General features: G+C 49.9%; 1 protein-coding gene across 1 annotated transcript in view; it reads right to left on the minus strand.

Moving 5' to 3' along the window:
- CACNA1E (calcium voltage-gated channel subunit alpha1 E) overlaps nucleotides 1–24,434 on the minus strand; it is a 425,092-nt gene that overhangs the window by 46,867 nt on the left and 353,791 nt on the right. Inside the window, exons 22-32 of the mRNA XM_081024587.1 lie at nucleotides 23,386–24,033; nucleotides 22,656–22,969; nucleotides 20,577–20,739; nucleotides 19,290–19,419; nucleotides 18,653–18,712; nucleotides 17,789–17,895; nucleotides 6,750–6,761; nucleotides 5,016–5,112; nucleotides 2,460–2,620; nucleotides 1,789–1,926; nucleotides 772–973 (exon numbers count right to left, since the gene is read on the minus strand). Coding sequence (XP_080880713.1) covers nucleotides 772–973; nucleotides 1,789–1,926; nucleotides 2,460–2,620; nucleotides 5,016–5,112; nucleotides 6,750–6,761; nucleotides 17,789–17,895; nucleotides 18,653–18,712; nucleotides 19,290–19,419; nucleotides 20,577–20,739; nucleotides 22,656–22,969; nucleotides 23,386–24,033 — 2,032 coding nt within the window. The remainder of the gene's footprint in view (nucleotides 1–771; nucleotides 974–1,788; nucleotides 1,927–2,459; nucleotides 2,621–5,015; nucleotides 5,113–6,749; nucleotides 6,762–17,788; nucleotides 17,896–18,652; nucleotides 18,713–19,289; nucleotides 19,420–20,576; nucleotides 20,740–22,655; nucleotides 22,970–23,385; nucleotides 24,034–24,434) is intronic.

Here is a 24,434-nt window from a genome sequence, read left to right on the forward strand (position 1 = left end):
ATTAGCCCAAGCCCAAGTCCCCTAAACCTTGTACACTGGTGGCTCTGTCAGATGGTGAGAAGGAGAAGACGGGGTGTGCAAACCGAAGAGGAGAACTGCACGAGCAGAGGTAAAAATGGAGACAGGAATTGTATGGTCAAAGCCACAGGGAGACGTCACCTTGAATGAATACACAGAACTGGGGGTGTGGGGGGGGTTCTGGCACATGGGCTAAGAACTTAGTGATTATTAATAATGTCCTTTTTTTACACGCCATGTGGCTGAGTTATTTAGGCAGGAACACTTACCTGATGCCCTCAGTCCAAAGGAAAAATCTTTATGCATTCCCATAGCATTTATTTGCATTTCCCTTATAGTCTCTTAACAACTCCTAGTTCAGTTCCATTATAAAAATAATGAACCCTACAAAGTGCCAGAACTATGCTTGTTATTAGAAAATCAATAATAAGAAAGCCGTATTCCCTTCCCCTAGAGCAAATACACACCACAGAGGGACGCGGCCAGGTGAGCAGATGTCTTGACGTTATAACTCTGGCACATATTCCCCCACTTCTAGACAACCTTCCCGTTCTCTGTATCTCATGCATGGACCTCAAGCAGAGCAGATGCTCAAAAAAATGTTTACTTGATGACTGAATAATTGCTTCTCGTCTTCTTTCTATAATTCTTAATAGAGTTAAGGAAATTCAGTTTTCCTTCCTAACACGGCTGGTCCAAGTCTCCTCTCTGGAGCCCTTGCTACAGTCCCACACTCCAGCCCACTTGTTTTACCTCGTTCTTCTCCAGGCTGCACTCTTCCATCATCTTGTCCCCTTGCTCCTGGAAGGTGATGATGATGAGAGCCACAAAGATATTGACAAAGAAGAAAGGGAAGACCACAAAGTAGATCACGTAAAAGATGGACATCTCCATGCGGTTGCTGCGGCTGGGGCCTCGGTCTTCCTCGGTCACATCGACAGAGTGCTGTAGGACTCTGTGGGGACAGAATGAGGGGGCACGGATGGTGGGTGGCCATCTTGGCAGCTGCTCTGGCTCAAGGCTTCATTAGGAGACATGCCACCTGACCTCCTTGGCTTTTCAGATCTTCCATTACTATTTTTGGGGTCCATAAGAGCCAAGTTGGTGGAGATTCAGACCCACTGCTCACCTAGCCGATGTTCCATCATGCATCCACCTTCTAAGCAACAGAGTGACATTATTTTATAGTTTAGTCAATACCATGAGACTCTTGGATTTCCATTTGGCATTTTGCAGCCGAGTAACGTATGCTGCCACCAGAAAGCAATGGCCAAGTCTCTGAGCAATCATCCTACAGCCATGGGCAGCGTAAGACAACTGTAATTTGTTACTTCCTTTACAAGAGGACTGATCATAGAAAGTGTCTCTGCGTTCTACCAACTCATCTTTAACCCTCCATCCTCAGGTGCAGGGTCAACTTGGCATATAAATCAGTTTAAAACAGCTCCCAGGGACTCTTGTAAGGGCTAGAGAGCTGTTTAAAACTCATTTGTTGTATAGGAGTCAGATGGTTCCGCTCCACTCCTCAATACTTGGCTGAAACAGTGAGTTTCAAATATTTCCCTGACTTTGTCATGTCGCTCTCGAGTTTTGCCTTAAGGATTTCCATTCTTCCTCTCTTCTGCCTCTCTCACCCACTCACAACCACTTACTCTCCCTGGTATAGTAACAAAGGGTTAGCCTTGTTCATCTGGAATCAGCTTCTCAGGGCAACCGCGTGGCCCCACCCCAGCTCACAGAGAAGCATGCTGACTCGAACTCATCACTCACTGAGGCCATCCTTCCCCTGTGGAGACGGTGAAGAGGGTCAGCAGGGCCCAGATAATGTTGTCATAGTGGAACTCGTGGCGCTTCCATTCCCGACCTTTCACCTCCATCTTGTTTTTCTCATGATCGACGTAGTTGCCTCTAAAAGCAGTTAGAAATGAAATGGGGCCTCTTCACTAAAGCTCATGGAAGAGTGAGGACATTCTATGGACTTCAGTAACGTGGGGGTTATAATGGCCAGCATATAAATTAATGCAAGAAAGAAGGAATTTCATTAAAGGCAGTGCATTATTGTGGAATAAAAATGGGATTGGGGGCCCAGTAGACAAAGAAGATTAACTCCAAATTCTTTCACTCGTCACCCTGCCACCTTGAGCAACTTAAACGTTCTGAACCCGTTTCCACACATATGATAGGCAAATAAAACCCATGTTGAAAGGTGGTTATGAAGATTTAAAATGGAAAAACCAGCTGTCAAGTGCCATGTACCACGTGTGACAAAGAGGTACCCGATAATAGTTTAGCATCTTCCTTTTCTACCTTTTTCCTAAGAGAGGAATGAGATGGGCGAGAGAGAAAGAACAGACCTATCTACAGAGGGTCATGTGGGCCTCCTGGGAACATGCTTTAGCAGAAAGGGAGCGGTGTGAGTGGTGTGCGCTGCTGGCACTTACATGCACTCCTTCTCGGTGTCCTTGGAACTGTCCGTGCAATAAAAGAACTTTCCCTTGAAAAGCTGGACTGCGATGACAGCAAAGATGAACATGAAGAGCTTGTAGACAATGAGTATGTTGAAGACGTTTTTCAAAGAAGTCACCACGCAATCGAAGACAGCCTGCGGGGAGAAGTAAGAACCCAGGTGCGTGAGGCCCTGGGATGGCCTGTGCTTTTGCCCAGAGCCAAGTGGGGCCATGGCACCACCAGTCAGCCCCACCGAGAAGGTGCCTCCAGAGATACGCCCCTGATAAGAAGTGACACTCATGGGCTTCAGAGCTGGCTTCCAAGCTGGTCATGACTACAAGGACCTAAAACCTGGGAACGGAACACGTGCTCTGAATCTGACAGTAAACCCAAAGCAGTAGCACATGAGAAACAGAAATCTGTTGCAGAAAGGGATCTTTGAGGTCATGTAGCCCATTTTAGCCATTAACTTGTCCCCGAGCTTACATATATTTGGTGACATTCTTAGATTTCATTTATATATGGCATATTGTTTTTCTCTCTACCTTTCTAAGTGGATCAGAGAGTAATAATAAACTATCATCTTTGTTCATTTTCATGATGTCTTGTAATACGTTCATATATTTGCTCCAATTGTGGTCAACACTCTACATACGTGTTCTTGTCTGGGTTGGGGACAAAAATGCAACAGCTGCTGTGGGATGGGACGGAGAGCTGCCCTCTCGTGGACACGGAAGCCTGGATGGACCGAATCAGGAACTTGGACTTCAGTTCAAGGTGATGGACCTCCCTCTGGAGAAGCCATTTTAACCCTAAGCCATGAGAACCTACATGGGAATTTGACACATTTCAAGACATTTTTAGGTTCTTTTCTAGGTTTTTAGGTTTAGCTCACTGGAGAGTCTCGCTCCACAGTGGTGTCGCATTTGTACAGTTGCTTCTTCAAAGTGCTGGGTGAACATGGCTGGTTTAATTAGTTCAACACTGCAGGGACTGTGAGTGACATGCAGCCTTGTGGAATCATGAGAGTCACCTACATTTCCCTCAGGTTATGGAGCTGCAGAGAGAAGCCAGCACTTCCTAATTAAATGGAATTAACTAAGGTTGGGGGTGGCTTCTCCAGTCTGTTAACTAATCTCATCTTCCACCTGTACTTTCCTCAGGACCCCAACACAGCTCAGAGGAGATGAGACCACGGGAGCCTGGGCTACCAGATAACAAAGTGGTTAGGGCCCAGGCTTCCCGCCAAACCTGGATGGGGTTGGGGCAGAAAGGAATGTGTATGTATGGGCACTGACCCAGGCCAGGCCCTGTGCTGCGCCCGCTACAGGCGGAGGGTTGGAACGAACAGAACAGTGTGTGAAATACTGCCTGACACTGTGGGAGGTGCCTTCTCCAGGAAGAAAGGCAGGACAGTGAAGGATGAAGGCAGGCACGAGGGCACGTCCCGTGGGGCATGAATACCTCTCCTGGGGAATCGCTGCAGGTGGGCCAGGACCCTGGGTTCTGAGAGGAAGCCACGTCTCAGCCAGTTGGGGGCCTTTGAGAAGTGACTTTCCAGCAGTCACTGTGATACACCTCATTGGTTCTGCCACCTCTCTGCAGGGCCAGAACGCAGAAAGGGTAGCAGTGTCCTGAGGCCGGTGGGGATGGTGGTAGAGGGGTTGGTGGGGAATATCAGAGGTTATGTGAACCCCATGGGAAAGGGGAACTAGGAAGCGAGGTGGGGCGGTGGGGTCCCTTGTTCCCTCTCGGGTGGTAGCTGTCTCTCATTCACAGGAATTCAGGAGAGAATTTTTCTCCTATGAGGCTTCACCTTCCATAACAGCAAAGGATGTGTGTGAGGGAGATAGGTTCAACCTGCCAGCACACAGAACTTGAATGCTAAAGTGCACCCTGGGTGCAGGAAGGCTCAGGGAAAGAGCCCAGAGGGGGTGGAGCAGCGAGGGCACCTGTCAGGGAGCAGCAGAACCAACCTACCTATGGAAGTGCAGGTCCTGGCAACAGGAAGAACTTAGCGCGCTCTAGCTCACTTTCCCATTCTTCTCTGCTTCTGCCCCAAGTGACTCTGTGTTCTTGGGCAAGTCACTGACCCATCTGTGCCTCAAAAATAGGAAGGGTCCGGGCTAGAACACCCTTTCCTTCTCTAGAACTACGAGGAGAGAAACCATCCCCGGTTACTTAACCTGAGCTCGGGTGCAGACCACAATACACAGAGGGCTCCCGCTGCTCCATTTTGGTGTTCTGGGTCCACCTTAATGACCCAGGCGGTGCCACGACAGTCACACAGGCTTCTCCCTGGATGACACGCCACAACCAGAGTGCAAAAAATACCATGGGAGGCTGGACTCCCTTATAGATTTCTTGGGATGTTCGTTATTTTTCTTTGAAGTTAAGACCCCGTAGCTCAGGCAGACGAAAAGAAACTCCCGACCCGTGGGAACAAAAGAAATGTTCCCAGAGATGATTTTCCAAAAGGAAGCCAACCATAGCTACAAAGAGAAGACAGGAGGAGGGCACTTGTTGGGGAGGAACTCGGACAACGTTACCTTGAGCTTGGGCAAGCGCTTGATGGTCTTCAGTGGTCTCAGCACGCGGAGAACCCGCAGAGACTTGATGGTCTTGATGTCCCGCCCCTTGTTGGTTCTGCCGGGAGAAGCCCCCGGGAATCGCAGGGCCGGGGAGAAATAAAAGTGACATTCACACAAGTGCATTAACGGCCACAGGGGACAAGGAAAGAGGTAAGCGAGGGGCCAGAGATTGGGTCGGAGTAGGCGCCTTCAGGGAGACCCCACAGAACACGCTTTGGGAAAATGTTCAAGTCACACCCCGGTTTGTAGACTCACACAGAGGAACACATAGGCACATACCCAGAGGTGCCCACGCGCATTCATTATTAAACACTTCCTCTCCCTAACAGCCAGAGGATTGCTGCTCATCGCCACACTGACGAAGTGAACGTGGATGATAAACTGACCGGGGGACATGGCCGGGAGCCCCCTGGGGAGCCCCACTGGGCCCGGGCTGGCGCTTCTTCAGCAATAGTCTCTCCAGTGATATTGGCTAACCTGATTAGTAACCCCAGGTTGAAAGCATGTCGCATTAGGGGACATTCCCTAGCCCTTTCTTCGGCTGTAAGTTTGTCACCTCTGCAGAGTTCATTAGTTCAGGGGAGAGCGGGGTGAAGAGGGCTGGCAGGGACATTGCACCCTTGCTGTGCTGGGCTGCCTGCTCCACAGACACATGGCAGGTGGGCTTCTTGCCAGGACCTTGGCTCACCCCCAGTTATCTCTGTGTGGCTGGCTCTTTCCGCAGTCCCTTCCCTTCTCAGATGGTCTGCACTGGGCACAAGCTGCAGAGAGAGCCGCACACTTGGAGAAGGCCCAGACTACTGCCCCTGCCCACCTTTGTCCTGGCCCTACAGCCAATGACTCTCCCTACGCAGCCTCTCGGAAATGTCTGCTTCTAATAGAGAAAATACATTCTCTTCTTATTTTTAGGAATGAAATGAATAAATCAACCTGTATTTCTTTTTCCACCCTGCTCATCCCCTGAGATTTTTGCATTCAATTCAAACAACTACAATTTGTAAAACACGCAGATGGTGGGAAATGAGACTCTAAACACTGAGCTCAGGCTGTGGTGCTTTCCTCATGTTGGCCCAGAAGACGATTACACCAACTACCCGAGGAAATGGGATGCAGAACATCCAATGGGCACTACAAGGGCTTCTGCCTGCTTTTCACTCTGTCCTTCCTGGCATACCACCCCTCACCCCCCTAGACAGGGAGATAAAAGTCCATCTATACTTTCACAGAAGGCAAGGTAGGAAGACACTTAATATCATTCAGGGAATGCTGACTATGCCCAGATTGCAAATTTAAAGACCCTCTTAATAGTTAGAGGTCATGATCTACAAGTCACTTTCATTCAAGCCTGGATCTGAATATAGATACCCCCAAAGTATTATACTGATACAGTCTTCTGCATCCAGGGGCTTTGAATATTTTCTAAACTCTTTTACCGTATTAGGTTCATCTACCTGCCTATCTAAAAAAGGCAATCTCTAAGCCAAATACACATCCACACCAATAAGAACAGTCTTCGAAGCCTTGCGACTCCTCATTTGTGTTCTCTTGGATATCAGTGAAAGCCACCCACTCACATAAACTTACCGCACCTTTCTCAAGGAGCCAGCTCTTTCCCTCCCAACCCTGCTTTCTCCCGCCTCCAACCCACTCCCTGTATTTTTTCTTTCGAAGAAAATTGAGAAAAATATTTACCCCAAAGCGTTCCTATGGAGGATCCAAACAGAAAGCAGTTGAAAAAAAGAGAGAGAGAGAGACAGGGTGGAGAGAAGGAAGAGTCAGAAACTTCATGGAGAAAATAGATCCTAAAAGACAAGAAAATGGAGAAACTACAAGCCCAAGAGATCCCACTTACAGCCTTGTCACTTGCAGAGGTCACATGCTTTGGGAAAGGCAGGTCCGCACCACCTGCTCCACACCCAGCTCTCCAACCCGCAAAGGTGAAAGTCCTTTGCAGACACTGCCTCCAGCTGGATGGCATGCTCCATACCATACTTTCTCCCACGGAGCCTAGCTTAATTGGACTTTTCTAAAGGTAGGCTTTTCCTTCCATTTCCTCAGCCATCTTCAGACAAACTCTGTGTTTCCAGTTATAAGAAACCCGGCTAGAGGATGTACACCTACTTTGGGCCAGCAAGAATCTCTCTGGAGAGGTCTTTCAAGTCTTTGTGGCACATTTATGCTCATGAAGGACTGCCATGGAAGAGGGTCATGTGGCCACCCTGAGACGGCTACTCGGACGTCTCTCAAAAGCGCCAATGGACAACACCATCAAACCACCTCGAAATATGGGGGAAGGCATCTATCCACGTCCTGCTGTCACACAAACGGGTGACTTTTGATAAATTAAATGGCCCACTGTCCATTGTAAGCTATATACTGTGCAGCTTGAAGGAAAATCATTTGAGCTCTATTGGTGAGGCTTAGCATCAATAAAAAAGGGTGAGAAAATAAATATTAAATATTTCCGATACCGTGTTTCTCCAAAAAGAAGACCTCACTGGACAATCAGCTCTAATGAGTCTTTTGGAGCAAAAATTAATATAAGACCCAGTCTTATTTTACTATAACGTAAGACCGTGTCATATATAATATAAGACCGGGTCTTATATTAATTTTTGTTCCAAGGGACGCATTAGAGCTGATTGTCTGGCTAGGTCTTATTTTCGGGGAAACATGGTAGAAATAATGAGAACTAACTTTCTGAATATTTATGTTTGGCTAGACTCTGTGCTAAGCAGTTTTAGTGTAATTCTTTATTTGGACCTCCTAATAATTTTAGGGTGTAGGTATTATTATCCCCACTTCACAGATGAGATTCAGAGAGGTTAAATGAGTGCCCGGCCTTGGCAGGGTGAGCTGGGATGGAGACACAAGTCTGTATGATGCTTGGAGCTCTTGCCCTGAATCCTGAAGCCTCTGCTGCAGCAGGTTCTGATCTAGGCTCTCTCAAACAGCTCACCAAATTCTAGAGCTGGAAAAAATCCCTGCAGTCCACTTAACTGCAAAGGAAACTGCAGCCCAGGAAGATGTCCCTTGCGTAAGATAGCGGGGTGAGTGAGCCTCAGTGCTCGGGTGAACTGGCTGCTGCTACGAAGAAGTGCCTGGAATTCAGGCTTTGGTTCTTCGTTGCTGGTTGTTGTGAAGGTTCCTTTACTCCTTCTTTTCTTAAACATGCTTTTAAATGTACCATAAACTTATATTACACCACCATATGCCAAAAAGACGTCTGATGACCACCTTACTCAGTAAATGATCCCATGTTCAAAATTGTATTAATTTCACTGCAAATGACAAATGAACATGGATTTGGGGAATAAACCCAAGACCTCATGTGATAATGTCCAAATGTTCAGAGGGCAGAGGTACTACTTTCCCCTGAGTTATAACACTGTCTTTCACATGAGTTTTAGTAGGTCAGCCAAACATACCTTTATGCATTCATATAATAGCATTATTGATGGAGTCCTTAATACACATCAGGAACCCTCTCCAGGTGCTGGACACACAAAACAAATGAGGTCCCTAACCTCTTGAAACTAGTCTAGTAGGGAAGACAGGTCTCCAATAAACAAGCAAACAAATGGAAGTATTATTTCAAGCTACGTGCCACGGGATAAATGGAATCATTTGCCCGCAAAGTTTACCCAAACAACAACATAGGTCACCCTCTTTTCCCCAGGCTGCATTCGTCTTGAGCAAAAGCTAAGGGCGAATCTTCCTAAAATGAGAGGATAGAGTGGCATCAATGGATGGGCCGGAGGTCAAGGGCCACACACTCCAGGCTTTTGCCTTTTGCTTAGTCCAGGTCCTTAATACCCAGTGGCACCTGAATGGGTTCTCAGAGGTTCATACTCACTGACACCTATCTCATGAAAGAAGGCCCAATAATTCTTGCTTCTCCCACACACCTGGATAAAGGACAGAATTTGCTCTCTATGATTAATTTTGTCCCAGGATCCTAGTAAAATATCATGCTATGGAGCAAAGGGGATCTCTGACCACTGTGTGTGTGTGTGTGTGTGTGTGTGTGTTTGTGTCCTTTGTTTTGGAAAACAGTGTTCCTTAATGGTACACGCTGCTCTTAACGGCTGACTGTAGTTTCCAGTGTACTGTGGGGGATGGGGGCTTCTTGTCCCATTCTGACTCGCACAGGTTTGGGTCAGGGAAGAGAAATAAAGATTAGTCACTGCTCTGCACATCTCCCAACAGGTCTCTTACCGCAATGGAGCCACTGAAAAGCTCTGAATTTATGTGGCTGCAGAAAAGCACGCTTGCATTCTCAGTTGTGTTAACCTGTGTTCAGCACCGATTTGCAAGTTGCCATTTGAAATGAAACGAATACTGGATAACAAAGCCACAGAGTTAAGAAAAGTCTCAACAATTTAGCCCCCATTAATAAAAATGTATCGTAATCTACACATAGGCTAGGCCAACTGACCTTTCCCAAATCCATGCATACCAGAGTTATTTAATCCATTACTGAAGTCAGTAAGATTGCAAAGAAAATGTTTTATCAGACCAGGAGGATAAACTCTTCACGCACTTTGAGACACATTGGTTTAGAAAGAATTCATGTGCTTTTTACAAATCCCTTAAATATAATAATCAGTTGATAACACTTTGCTAATCTTTGCTAATAAACGTATAATCAGAATTTTTTTTGCACTGCCTAGCTAATTACTGAAATTTTATCAGGCTTAAAAATTGACTCTAAAGTTACAATTTGAAGATAATTTCACAGGCTAGGATGCACTGGTCCCATTTAAATTGGGACTTAATTGGGCTACCCAATTTTCCATTTATTTCCTACTTATTTGGTAAGTTCATGGCTGCCCTCCAGAAAAAATGCCATGTTTCTCTCATCAGTAAAAGATGAGAATTTTCCAGCTCAGTTGTCAAGTTGCCCTCCAGATCTTTCTTGTGTAATCACTCCTCATTCACTGTAATCTTGCTTTTCAGCTTCCAGGTTCCCCTTTCTCAAAGGACATGCTCTCTAATTGATATCTGCTAGAAACTGACTCTCCCTACATGGCGGGTAGAGCACGGACACAAAGTTCTGGAAAGCCTTTCCTCCTTTAAGTGGAATAGCCTTCTGCCCTCTGCCACAAGCCCAGGAGAGAACAGGGGGGTTTGAAGAAATCTCTTGCATTAGGGAAATAGACAGGCTTGCTGGAGTGTAAGGTGTGGGGTGTGGGGTGGGAGCGGAGGGGTCATGCTGGGAGGAGCCTTGCTAAAGTGTCTGGACTATTATTTGCAGGCAATTATAATTACCATTTATTATGCACTTACTAAATGTTTGGCACTATATTGGACACTGGATATATTTTACCTTATTTAATTCTCACAAGGCTGAAATATTGCTCTTTTTAATTTCCACTTACAGTTGAGTGTGTAGACATTCAGAGAGTCAAGGCAGCTAATAATCAACAGTGCTGGGATTCAGATCTAAGTTTACCTGATTCTGAAACCTACTTTCTTATTTACTATGTTACAATGCCTTTTCAGATGGGAACCATGGGAGGGTTTTAGCCAAAGAAAGAAACAGCAAAAGAAGCCAGCAGTTTCTGAGCTCAAATACTGAGATATGTCTTCGAGCACCCTTAGTTAGCTTAGGGTCCGTGAGTGTTCATGGAGAGAGAAATGTACAGATGAAACAGCAAGATGGACGAGGTCGGAATGCCCTTTTCCTTCTGGCCCATAGGTCTTGCGCGTCTCCAGGAGGAGACAGAAGGATCTGTAGGCTGAGGAGAGAGCCATACCAAGCTACCACTGTGAGTTTACAGGGGTTAATGGCTTAGAACCAACTACAGTATCAGATAGAGAGGAGCTTAATGTCATGGTGAAAGCCCTGAACTTGAAATAAAAAATATCAATTGTTTAAGAACTGGCTTTGCTATGTACAAGTCAAATGAGTCAAATTAGTTAAACCTCAGGCAATCCATTTCTTAACTATAAAATAGGACTATCCAGTGATAAATGAAATAAAGAGTACGTAAGCACTTTAAAAATTCTAAAAACCTGCGGAAATGAGAGGGAAGTTTTTCCCTTTGCATTGGCAATGCTTGTCGCTGGAGAGAGAACGCTCTAGGACCTATTGGTAAGGCTTATTCATCTATTTGTGTGAAGAATGTCAATTCAGCACTTTGACCTGTCACTGCTTAGCTGCTGCCAATTGGGGATTATTATGGTTCTTCCCGAACCATATCTCAGCATCTCCTGGGGTCACCCATGAGCCCTAAAGCTTCTGTGACTCTGCCATTTTTCTTTGCTCTGTGACCAGAGCAGTATGCTAAATGGTTAGTTAGCGCAGAATTCTTTCCTTCTTGCACATGGAACCTCAACAAGCTCCCTCAACAAGACTCAGGGTTGCCTTTGCAAACTTTTTCCTTTGCAAAACATAGCACCATGCTCTAACTGGAAGGTATTTTTGTCCACGCAGTGAGAAGCAGCAGGGGACAGCAAAGCATCTGTCTCCTAGCAGTTTTGTGATTCAGTCTGGTCAGCCTAGTGACCTGATGTGTCCTGCTTCTTAGTCTACACAGTCTAACCAGACCCGAAGACCCCTCATCTGCTGATCTTTCTAAGAAGGCCTTGATACTGGCTGAAGTCCAGCCAATACCCACCCCCCACCCCCCACCGCCCAGCTGGAGACTAATTCCTAATGCTAGGCTGTGCCTCTGTGAGGGTGGATTAAGCAGATGGCTGGCAGGTCACATGATCTGATCTGATACATCCCAAGTCCCCTCATGAACTCTTCTGACCTGAATTACTCTAGAACTACATTTAAATCTGGAGGCTATTATGATGTGTTTCTACTAATCCTGTAGGACTGGGCTCTTCCCACAGCTATGAAGAATGGCTTCTGTGCAGGGTGCTTTTGGCATCTGGAGCTCGTTCCCACGTGGCTGGGGCCCTATTTGCTCTGATTAGACCATTTCATTTTGCTTGGTTCTGTGGCCACCGGCTGAGATCCCATTTACAACCAACCATCTCCCAAGTGTGCTCTTAGTAAGAAGTCGGACTTGAACATTCACACCCATTGCCTTCATATGCTAAAGGCCTCCACCAGCACATTCTACGCAGGGCTCCCCAGCGCACCAACAGCACATGCAACAGACAACACATTCTCCAGTGTTCAGCCAAGAACGTGCATGCTGGGCCTCAATGCCCAGAGCAGGCACACTGGGAACGTCTCTCTCCTTCCCTCCCGCCATGTGGCTCCCACCTTGTCCCTCCCTGGACCCTCTCGAGGCAGTGAGAGCACAATACGGGACTGGACACAACAGTCCATGGTCATTAATCATCTTTGGTGCCCCTGCTGGGCACAAAGTCAGAGAGTCCCTCTCCAGGTGACTCTTAAATCTGGAGTCTCAAGGAGCAACATCTTTCCATCTGTTCACTGCTGGAAATTTCTAATTCTAGCTCAGCCGGCATCCTAAACCCATAGATCCTGAGCTACCCGATGGCCAGATTTAATTCTCATCCTGCCTTCTCTTCCACAGAATGGCGGAACTGAATGGCTTGCCTGGCTCAGTGGTAAATGGGTCTTCTGTGCATGAAGCAGGACTTTGCCCACTCTATTCTTCCCCTACAAAATAGCTTCCTCTGGGAGACTCCCCTTTCAATTCTGGAAGAATGGGGGCTGCTGAGAAAGAAGCCCCATAGGCAAAGCTTGAGGTGTGAGGAGGGCTGCCTTGGACACAGGCAGGCTGTGACGAACAGGAGGAAGTCGGCCAGGTGTCAGGTTAGATGTCCGTTCTATCGTTGCTACGCTCTGCTGAGTGTGAGCATGTACGAGCATTTCAGTTCCAAACAGTGCACATTCACACCTTCACAAACCTAAAGCCCCAAAGCAAAACCAGAACCAGAGCACCATGTCCTGTGGCTCCTTGGGGCCCTTCCAAATCGAAAACTGTCTGTGCCTGTGTATTTCACTGAATGAATTCAGAACCAGCTCCGCCACTGCGGCTGGTTTGGCACGCATTCGAAAGACCTTATCCATCTTAGCAGCTAGGGCACAGTGTCAAGTGTCAGGAAAGTGACATACTTCAATGAAAAGCATGCAATAAAAGCTAATGTGGGAAATCCGGTTCCTTCTGGCATCAAGAGGCAGACTGACTCATGATTTTCCTTTCTGGCTAAGGACTGCGTAATGAAAGGCCAAGTACGGCTGTAATCCAGATGTCCCACGTGGCAGGGAGTCCTGACCTTACTGCGTGCCCCACTACAATGGCACAGAGCAATGGGAAGCTTTGGTGTCAGCTGCCAGGGAGCCTGCAGGAGTCTGACTGGTGCACGCACCCAAGTAGGGGAGGAAGTGGGAGCAAAATCGCTAGTTATTTTTCTGTTAAGCTGTCTGTGTTGACAAGCCATTATAAGCTGGGAGTTTACTATTCAGAATTCAGCTCAGGATAGCTCACCTGGTGACCTGACTTCTGCTAAGCAAGTAACAACATGGTTGTAGAAAATGGAAGTGAAGAGGGTGAGGGGTCTGGGGTGGAGTGCAGGATCACACACATGCTCCAGTTCTCTCCTGCGTTCCCTGCTGAGATGCTGTCCCCTGTCCACCTGCCTGCCCAAAACCCTTCACTGAACACTGAAGACATGAAACCCGAGGCCCAGACAGCATTACGTCACTGTGCAGGCTCCCAAAAGGCTCATGAACTCAACCGGGCATAGTGGTCACATGACTTCCCTACAGGGCAGCTGGCTCTGAGGGGTGCCCCACAGTGAGGGAACGTGCCTGATGTACAGATACCCAAAAAATACCAAGGCTGGAACCATCTCTGCTTTCCCACCCAGGAGGCCGGGAGGCGGAAGTGATAGTAGTAGGATGTGAGGAAACTGGGAAAAGCGGTTTCTGGTATAAAATAGTTATCAAACAGAAGAATCCTTCTTTTTCAGAAAGAAAAAGATGAAAGAGAAAGGTTTCATAGATCCAGTCACTCACCAGACTTTTCTTGAAACCTCAAAGAGGAAAAGGCACACTCGGGACATTTATAGTTGGCAAACACTCTGTCTCCATGGGGCCCAGAAAGTGGGACATTGTGAGGGCAGTGAGATGAGGGAGAGCCATACCCAACCTCTGCCAAGACCCTGCCCAGCTCCCTACACAGGTACTGGGCTTAAACAGGGAGACCTGAGTGTTCTTATAAATGCTTTATAATGTAAAAGCACCCCGGGAAGAACAGGAAAGGTGCAATGCAGATATCTTTCCATTTATGTTCTTATCCCCTGGTATGCCCACACTTCAAAACCTCCCTCCCATCTTGCTCAAAAGTCAAAGTTCCCAAATGGAATTTGTCAGGTTTACATTATAAAGGACCCCTTCACTTGATGTACGCAGATACAGAGAAAAGAATTTCTCTTCAGAAACAACATACATGCTTATGGAAAACATACATGATGGCAGGTGCAGGCCTCTGCCATAGGAGGCCTTAGGGGACCACATGACTGAGAATTCAGCTGGAGGCCGTTCCCTTCCCTTGGTTAGGGGCACTGCTCTTGGGACTTGGGCTGGGTTCAGAAGGCTCCGGCGGGCAGGGATGCCAAGTCACCTCTGATTTCTGAGGAGCCACCATAAAGGTGTTACCATGGCAATCATCCTCAGTTCTGCTCAAATTAGCAACAGCCTTTGCAGAAACCTCCGTCGGGCAAGGTTCAATTTCCAGGAGGAGAGACAGGGCAGAAGTAAGGTTATCTGAATGGTGGACATTCCTAGGGGACAAATATATGGGATATGACAATGAAAGTTGTAACGCCAAGGAGGAAGGTCCTTGAAAAGCCTTCAGAGAAAGCCACATTTAGCTTCCTGTTTGCCTGAGCCCCTGACCACAGTCCCACAGTGGGACACATGCTTTATTCTGCTGTCAGCCCCCTACCAGGCCCTTGCTCTGCTGGCACGGGGGACCCTGGCTAGCCCGACCCAAGTGATGGGAGAGCTGAATTCTCTGGTGCCCTGAATGAGGAAAGGGAGAGAAGAGAGTTAGGAAGCGCAGGCATATGAGCAAGAAAAAGCATTACCTGGACCTCAGTATATGTGTCGAAGGCCAGAGGAGGGGACAGTATGAGCCTATTCCGTGAGCAGGAGAAAGGGGGGAGGAAAGGTACATGGCAAGCTCAGAAGGATGATAACAGGAGAGAAAGTGGATGGAGAAGGATGAGCAACTACCATTTACATTTCTGTGAGAAATGAATAGAAAGGTCAAGAAGTGACATCACTAAAAGCAAATGATGGATCATAACTCTGACTCCATCACAGAAGCATGGACCCCAGAACCAGGGGATTCCTGGGGTTCCCTGCAGTGTACCTGGTCTGAGGACCCACAGAGAGGCTTCAGCTCCGGGGCTGTTAAGGCCTCCCCTGCCGCCAGCACCAAAGCCACCACCGCCATTTCTCAAAGGGACAAGAAAGAACAAGACAGATGACAACCCTCCAGCCCGTCGTCCTTGTTCTGGATCTGAGGAGAGACAGCTGGACTGGAGACATGGGGCAGGCATGCAAGACTCCCCCTAAAATGCGCCGCCCTCCCCACGGGCACCAATACGCCTGCCCGGTTACCAGGCACAGACTGTGTGTGTGTGTGTGTGTGTGTGTGTGTGTGTGTAACCACCAAGGCTTAGAAACCAACCTTCGGTCACCTTCAACTATGTGTATACTTCTGTATCAACACATGCTTTGCTCTGATACTCCGATTCGTGGTGATAGGAGGATGGAAAGATAAAGAAGGGAATGAACACGTATGGATCGCTCTCTGTGCCAGGCCCTGTGCTACGTGCTGTTCACACATGACTGTCCGTTTCAGGGAGGAGAAGCAGAGGTGAAGCGGGTCCACACCTCGCTATGGGACAGGACCAGCTCCAGGACATGAAGCTGGTAAGTAGAGGGGCTGGGATTCAAACCAGGGTCTGCCTGGCTCCACAGCCCACACCCTTCCTGCCACTCCGCCCTGCCATCCCAGTGAGCTCTGTTCTTCATAAAGATGGCGTGGGTTCGTCTCTTTGCTTCCAAGAGAGTCAAATTACTTTATTGAGATCAAAATAAGAGAGAACAATATGGTGAACAATGTATGCAAATGAACTGACAAAATGAGAAGGGGACTTGACCTTTTAAAAACCCAAGGGTAATATTTATCTCTAACCAGAAAAAGCGGGTCTCCTGAGGACAAAGGCAGACATTAATGCTTCTTTCCAAGAAGCAGTTAGAGGATCTGGGTTCCCTTGCTGGAGCCAGAGGCGCCGTTATTTTTATCTTGCTGTGAGAATCTACACTTTTGTGAAGTTTCCTCAGGAATAGCTCAGCCACGTCTAACAGAAGCTTTCTTGTGAAGAAAGGCACAGGTGATTCTCCCTCTAATGGAGTTAATGTGCTGGTACACATGGGGACAAGGGACACTGGGATTGTCCTGACCGCCAGTCTAGCTCAGGGGCACAAGCTACACTCAACGGAGCTCTCCTTTGGAGGGCTTCCCCACGGCTGGGGCAGCAAGGGACACGGCCCACTTCCAGGTTCTGGGAGATCGTCTTAGCACAGCTGCGGCCCTTTCGTCTCTCCTATAGACAGACAGTTGCCCACCCTCAGTCATGGGAGAAACGTTCCTTCTTAACTCCCATTTCTTCCTCTGCCAGAATAGACAGAGATGGAAGCTTATGGTGCTGGGGGAGAAGGAGGGACAGATGATCCCTTTCTGACCACTTGGACCTGGAAGGTCAAAGCTAGGGAGGTCTTATGTCCTTTCCCTTTTGTAGCTGCCATCAATAACAGCTGCTCCCAAAGATGTTCCTTTTGCTGCATCACACCATGCTGCCAGCCTTACTTAGAAGACCTGGCTCTCTCCTGCACCTACACAGGCTGAGGGAATTCTACTGCACCACCTGGAAAAGGGTGAAACTGCTCTGGCAGTGGAACAAGGTGCAGATGGTACCCAAAGGCTGTCATTCACCCTCTGGGTACACCAGCTTGGAAAAGGCCCTGACGACATGCCTATCTCCTAGCTACAACCTGGAGGGCTGGGAGAGCCCTTTCTTTGGCTGGATTCCAGAGAAAATGTCAGAATGTGGTTGAAAACCTGCTACAGATGGATCAATGTTGGAAAAAAACAATTCCCCAAAGGTAATGAACATGGGTTAGTCACCTGAATTAGGGTTTACGACTGTCTCCCTGCATGATATCAAGGAAGGGTGGGAAAGCCTTTCTTTCTGGAGTAGAACATACTAACATGGTTTTGATGTCCCTGGAATAGGTCTGGGGTCCCCCTGCTCATGAGCAGAAGACCTCCCTATACTGAGGGGCCTGTGATCCCCAACTGTGCTCTACTCTCTGCGTCTTTCTTTCAAGCTGCTTCTTTGATTGACAGCATCACGAAATGAAAGGGTACATCAGTCGTCAGTCCCTGGGTCCCTCCCTAAGCCCACGGAGGCACTGCCCACACAGGTGAGTGCCTGCCCACGCATACTCGTCTCTAAGGAAGGAACTCAGGGCCTTTAACTTCTCCCTAGTGCCTCTCCCGGCTCCTCCTTCACCAGCCCATCACTCGGGCCACATGAGCTGAAGCGGAAAGGCTCTGAGGCGCTTTGCTGAGGGCCACTGGGAAGCAGATTTCCAGGGCAGCATTTCTGAGCATCACTGTGTGAATCCAACCTCGGGCTGGCCCTGAAGGTGGCCTCAAATCGCCCGGGGCCTCAGGATGAAGGGCGGGAAGGTAATCCAGCAGGAAAAGAGGGTTACTTACGCCAAAGCGAAGGCCACCAGTGCACCGACCACCACCACAAAGTCTAGGATGTTCCACAGGTCTCGGAAGTAAGACCCATCCTGCAGGATCAAGCCCTGGTCAATCATCTGTAGAAGAAGGATGGGGATAGCCACCGATGAGCCCTGTGGTGTGGGCAACCGTGTGCCCTGAGCTCGGGGCTCCTGGTTTCAATGGCTCCACTGCCACTCTCTCCACAGCCAGCCCCACACGAGGACCTGAAGAGCAAGAAGACAGGTCCCACGGGCGCTCTCCACATTCACTGGGAAGCCTGAGGCCCCTTCTCACAGACACCAGGGTTGAACCAGACTCCTCGGCTATCACAGAACCCTGCCACATCCCTCTTTCATTCACGGCTCAGAGTACCAGGCATCACCACATACAAACGGGGAAACATCTCAGATGCGCGAGATTGGGAATGAGATAGAAATGCGTCAGGGTGACGGGGGACAGCTTGGAGGGCAGTGAGTGCAGCTGGGACGAGATGCAGGCCAGGAAGACTCGACCCTACCTAACCCCTTGCCTTGGCACATATCCAGGCTCACACCAGTGAGCATGTTGGGGAGACGAGTCCTGTCCCCAAGTCTGTGTGCTCCCATGCCTCCTGAGAGTGGGCCTGGCTCCTCCTGGGGCCACATCCACAGGTCCATCCCCATCTAAACAGATCCGTGCAGTCACGACAGGCTTTATCAGGACCCTGAGGCCAGACGAGGGGTCTGCAGAGGCCTCACTGAGGTTCTAGCATTGGCCAGTAGGGGACAGCATTGGGGACAGGCACTAAGCTAGAGGAGCAGACAGGTGACTCGTCCAAAGCCTGAAGCCCAGGTTTTCTCTAGATGCTCTTACCTTTATAACCATCTCAAAGGTGAACACGCCAGTGAAAACGTAGTCAAAATACCTCAGCACCTGGAAGACATACACATGAAGGGGCAGAGGTTATGCGTGGCCACCAGGCCATATATACTCCACCTGCCCACAGAGACCCGTGGTCCCGCATCCCTCAACCCCCACTCATTCCCACCTCAGAACAAAACTGTAAGCGCTGGGTGGATGCAGGGAGGGGAGGAGCCATGGATCCCGCTGGAGCCACGTGACCTGGTGACCAGTCTCTGGCCCCTTCTTCCCCTTGGCCAGAACTTAACTTCTTGCCCCACAAACCTCTCTCCAGTTCTGGCTCAGGACCTGGAATCCTTGCCAGTTCCCATCGTCCCCACCTCACTCGAGCCACACCCTTGGGACCCCCAGGAGATGTGTTTGCTCCGGGGGTTGAGCTGCTTCGTACGCACGATCCCTGACCTATGGCAGGCCCCACATCCAAGCCCCCGGGTGGCCGCAGAACCCTTTCAAAGCCCTGGTGGACCCCCAGGGATTTCTGGATCCTTCCCCTTTCCCCAGGAACCTCTAATGCTGGGATGGGAAGGGGCTAGGATGGGATGGGTACCGGAGCGCTACGGACGTTGGCAAAGGGTCCCCGTGCACGCACTTTGTTGCGCTCCGAGTTGGTGAGGACGGGGTCCTCGGCCGCCAGGGCAATGCTGCTGGCTGCAATCACCAGGAGAATACACATCTCGAAGTAGCGCAGGGTCACGACGTAGTGGCAGGCCCTGCGGATCCTGGGGGGTGCGGAGGGACAAGCCGCTGAGCTGGCCTGCGTCCTCTGACCTGCACCCCTGCTCCCCACCCCCATGCACACCAGCCTCCTCCAGACGGCCAGGCCCCGGCCAGGGGAAGCCGGAGGGAGAGCCATTTAATTTCTCAGGCACCACCCTTGATTTAAAGCCCCAGAGGGGGAAGGTAATCAGATTGGTCAGAGGCTGCAGTACGCAAGCCAAGATACATTAGCCGCTGGCACGTCTGAGCCCTGCGGGCAGCCAGCAGCAGGCGCCACACACGCAGGACGGCTACAGGGTGCCCTCCAGTGTGCCTCGCCGTCTGCTCTCCCACAGCATGGGAACTGGGGCAGAGCAAGGAAATCATCAGCACCGAGAATCAGAAAAACAGACCTGGATTCTAAGATTCTCATGAAAGCAGCCTCAGGTTTTCCTGAGTCTCAGGAATTCCGATTAAGGTGATTATATTCCACAGACGGCATTCGGGCACGGGTGGCCTGGCAGTCCTCAGGCCGGGTCCCGTCCTTCCCAGAGCGTTGCCTGAATGCTGCCCACATGGCCACGGAGAGCCTCTTGTCTTCCTAGCCTCAGACGTTGGTCTGTGTGTGCAGTTTGCTCACTTGCAGGGCACAAGAAAGCTTTTCTTTCAGAACTCCATCTTTCCTGAATCTAACCTTCCAGATTCTTCTCTGCCACCCTGCCTCCTACCGCTGCTCTGAGGAACATGGAACCCATCAATTTCAAAATCCACATGGAGGGCAGTGTAATCAATAAATACTCCTGAACACCAGTAGGTGATCTGGTCAGTCTAGGCTCCCCATTTCTCAGCTCTGTCCACCTATGAAATAGTTGGTCACATACACCATGTAGATTTCCTTCTCTCCCACCCTCCACACTTACTGACCAAAGAATAAGTGACGGGTCCCTTCCTCGTGCTATTTCTCATGCTCTCCTGTCTTAAATTCTTTAGACTATGGGCACGGCGTCCAGAGGCTGCTCAACTCCACGACCCACTCCACCCACTGAGCAGCCCGGATGCTTCACACATCTGACCGTATTCTACTGGGAAAGCTGTGGCCCTTCATCCCTCCTTCTCCCCATCCCCCTGCCCTGCTTGTTCACCCTGGCACGGCAGGGGGAGCGATGGGAGGGCGTCTTACGGGTTGGTGGTGCTGAAGATGAACATGGAGCTGTGGGGCACCATGGCTTTGCCTGTCTCACGCTTCTCCTTCTTCTGCTTCTTCTTCTCCACTTCCTCTTCCTCCTCCTCTTTGATCTCTGCCTCCTTCAAGGGACTGGCTTCACCATCAGTCTTGTTGCTAACTGCAAGAGGAACATGATGAAATCTTCAGAAACCTTGTCACATGCAAGAAAGGAGCCCTTTATCTTCCACCGGGGGTGGGATGGAGAGGATGAGAAAGGCCTATAAGCATGTGCCCTGCAAAGCACGGGGGTGTTTGTTAGATCACACTGAGGTCAGTTCTCGCTCTCTTCCTAGCGTGACCCGTGCCCGAATTTTACATGGTAAATCCTTTTTGGCCATATAAATCATTTGCATCATGTTTCCCTGGGTAACAGAATGGTTGTTTTTATTGTAAAGTGTACAAAATTTATTTATATCTAAAATCTGCATTCTTTGTATGTATTCACTTATTGAATTTTCACATCAATACCTCCTGAATGGCATGTTTTATTATTCCCAGTATACAGATGGGAAAGCTGAGGCCCAGGGAAGTCAAATTCCTATCTTAAGGTCATGCAGCCAGTATGGGTTCCTGATCCAAAGTTCTATATTCTTTTAATTAAATCACACTTCAGTGGAAGATTTTAAGAAACCATCACTCTGTTTGCGGCTGCCCTTCTGGCTGTGCTTTTTCCAGTCATGATTAATGTAGAGATGAGAATGCAATATTCATGCGAATATAGGTCCAGAGTGCATTCCAGGATTGAGTGGAGCTCTTGGGCCTGCTGTTCTCTGTTTCCATACGCAAGTCACAGGAGGGTTAAGTGGCAAGGAGGTCCAGGCTATCAGAGTGGGGCAAAGTGCCCTGGAACCTTGTGTAAGCAGCAAAGCTCTGAGGTTCTGCCCCTTCCGGAACCTTCCATCAGGTAAGCCATCTGAAACATCCAAAAGCCCTCTGAAAACCTTCTCTCACTTATGACTGGCCCCAGAATGGAAACAGAGAAAGCGTCAACCGTTCTTAATGTTGTTTTTCATAAAAGAGTGTCCGAAACACTTATATATCAGAGTATAAAATTAAACAGACACCCAAAGAGGCTGTGAGTCTTGAGATCCTGAGACATGCCCCAGTCAACCTCCCGAGAAGCAATGGACATGGGAGGGGTCACTTGTTCAAACAGCATTGGTATAGTGAGTGTAGAGAAGGTGAAGAAATGGAGATGGAACAGCGGAAGAAATAAACAGGGAGAGGAAAAGACTGTTCTGTGAAAAGAGAAAGATGTGGAAAAAGTCAGGGACAGAAAAAAGCAAAGGTGGAATCCTATGGTCACAATTCAGTGACCATGAAGCAGCAGGTAAGATTAATGCAGGGTTTGTGGGGGGTTGGGGGGGGTGACAGGGTCAGGGGGTGAGGTTTGGGCAGGGCTGGGGAGGGGTTAGAGCAAGAAGGGGTGAGGTTAGGGCAGGAATAGGTTAAGTGTAGGTTAAGTGTTTCTTAGCCCCATTTCCCTTGAACGTCTTCTAGATTAATATTGCCTGAGGGAACTGTGAGAGAAAGTGAAGCTAAAAGCTCCTAGAAGAAAGAGTAGATAAGGGTAATAGATTCATAAATGTTAGTACAGAAACCTCAGAGGGCATCAGTGCTCTCACTTTGCAGATGACCTCTGCTCCACTGGAGGTTCCCTAATTTGTCCAGGTGGCAGAACACCTTGGAAGTCCTGCAAAAGGCCATCAAATATTCCTACATTGAATCAAACAGCTGACGATATAACCGGGTACAAAATCACACGTGCTCTCTCTGAAGACTCCAGGGTGATCACAGGCGCCAAAGGCTTAAGGACCTTTCATGAAAGCAAAACTTCAGAGTGAGAAACGTCTAACTTATGTTTCCTGCAAACCAGGATAAAACTGCCACTATTTTGTACTCGAAGGATGAGTTTGTCCTGCTGGTGGGGTTTTCCACGCAGCGTTACTGGGGTGATTCTGGAGTCACGACCCCCAGCTCGCCCAGACCGGGAGGGATGGGCCGTGGGGAGGAGGGCAGAGAACGTGGTCTCACTGTGCACGACGGTCGAGTCCACCAAGGGGTCCACATCGGGGATGGCGACAGTGACGCTGGTGCTCTCAGTGGTGGCCTTGTCCGTGTTGGCCGTGACGCAGGAGAGGTCAGGCTCACTCTGGCTGATGACCCTGCCCACGTCCGGTGGCACGTCCCCCAGCAGGGCTTGCTCACTGCTGCCCTCTGGCTCCTGCTCTGTCAGTGTCATGTCCTTCCCCACTTCAAAGGCTGGTTGGGGCAGGACGAGGGGTGTGTCCGCCTCATCAAGGGCCCCTGCCAGCCCGGAGCCTCTGCCCACCATCAGACTGTTGGTCCTGTTAAAGGAGAGGACACAGCTGGTGTTCAGATCTTAAGAAGCTGTTGCAAAAACGGCTGATGCGCCGGGAAAGAGGGAAAGGTGAGGGGAGTCTGGGGAGCCCTCCTGGAGCATGGGGCATCGGCTGCCTCTCACCCCCCAACCCCCAGCCAGGCAGAGAGGAACTAAGACCCGTGGGCTGTGATCACCGCCTCATTCCCATCCATCCACCGGTGACCCACCCCCTACAGGAGAGCAAGTGGAACAGACCCTGGTTTTCACTGCCTGTCATATTTACACATGCCTTAGAAAGGGTGCACGGGCATCATCCCCATCTTACAAAAGGGGAAACTGAGACTCAGAAAGGCTTAGACTGAAGAATCCGTGACACCAGCCAAATTACGTGCCTCCAGGGCATCCCTGAGGCTAATTTACCTCCTTAAGTCCTGGACTCTCTCTTCTTCCTGGATGGTGGGCTCTTTGCCCCCGTGGCCACCCCTGGGCTCGCGGTCCTTCTCCCCATCGGTGGGCACACCCTCATCCAGGCTCCGCTCCTGGCTGGCAGACCTGCTCTGGGAGGCGGAGGAGGGCTCCTTGCCTTCTGTTCTGACACGGCGGTGCCGGCTGCGCCTCTGGCTCTGCCTGTGCCTGGCCCGGTCCTCGAAGGTCACCACGCTCTCCCCTCCCCCAGCTTCCTGCTGGGTCGGGTCACAGTTCCCATGACATGGCCTGGCCAGCCATGGCGGCTCCCGCTTGCCCAGGGACAAGGGGCTCTTCTGGTTGTCCAGGGCACTTGAGAGGTCCCCTGCGTCCCCCTTGAGCGACCCCCCGCGGCTGATGCGCTCTTCCTCGCACTTCTCCAGGCCCAGGGCCAGGCCCTCCACGGGCCTGTGTCTCCGATAGAGGCTGGGGTGGGCGTTGAGCGGGTTCAGGGGGCTGAGAGGGTTGAGGGGGTTGAGGGGGTTCATGGGCGGGGCCTCCTCTTTGTTGAGGGCCTCCTGGCTGGACATCTGCATGTGCCTCCTCAGCTGGCTGGTGCGCTGCTCCCACACCGACATGTGGTGTCGGCGTCTTCGCTCCCTCCTGGCAAAGAGCAAAGGTGAGGGCCACGGTCAGAACCCACCGGCTGAAGGCCCACGAGGGCAGCCACAGAGGGGCAGGCCAGCCCTCAGTAGCCCTAGGAAAAGGGTGGGACACACGGCGGGGTGGGGGGCAAAGGAGAGAGCCCAGGACCTGCAGACAGGAAGCACAGAGAGATACAGGGAGCAGAGTGGGCCAGGCAGGAGCAGGTGCCCCCCAGCCCATGGGGCTTCCCACGCAAAACCCTGCTCCATAGCAGGTGGGGGCACAGTGGCCCAGGACCAAGCTCCCAGTCCCCAGGGCCTGCAGGGCTGGAGTCCAAAGGCCACCAGGTCTCCCCACCCCTGCCCTTGTCTGTCCTTAGGGAATCAATTGTACCCACGCTGTGCCCACCACTGGCCTCT

The sequence above is a fragment of the Rhinolophus hipposideros genome (genome assembly GCF_964194185.1).
Source record: "Rhinolophus hipposideros genome assembly, chromosome: 19".
Taxonomy (NCBI): Eukaryota; Metazoa; Chordata; class Mammalia; order Chiroptera; family Rhinolophidae; genus Rhinolophus; species Rhinolophus hipposideros.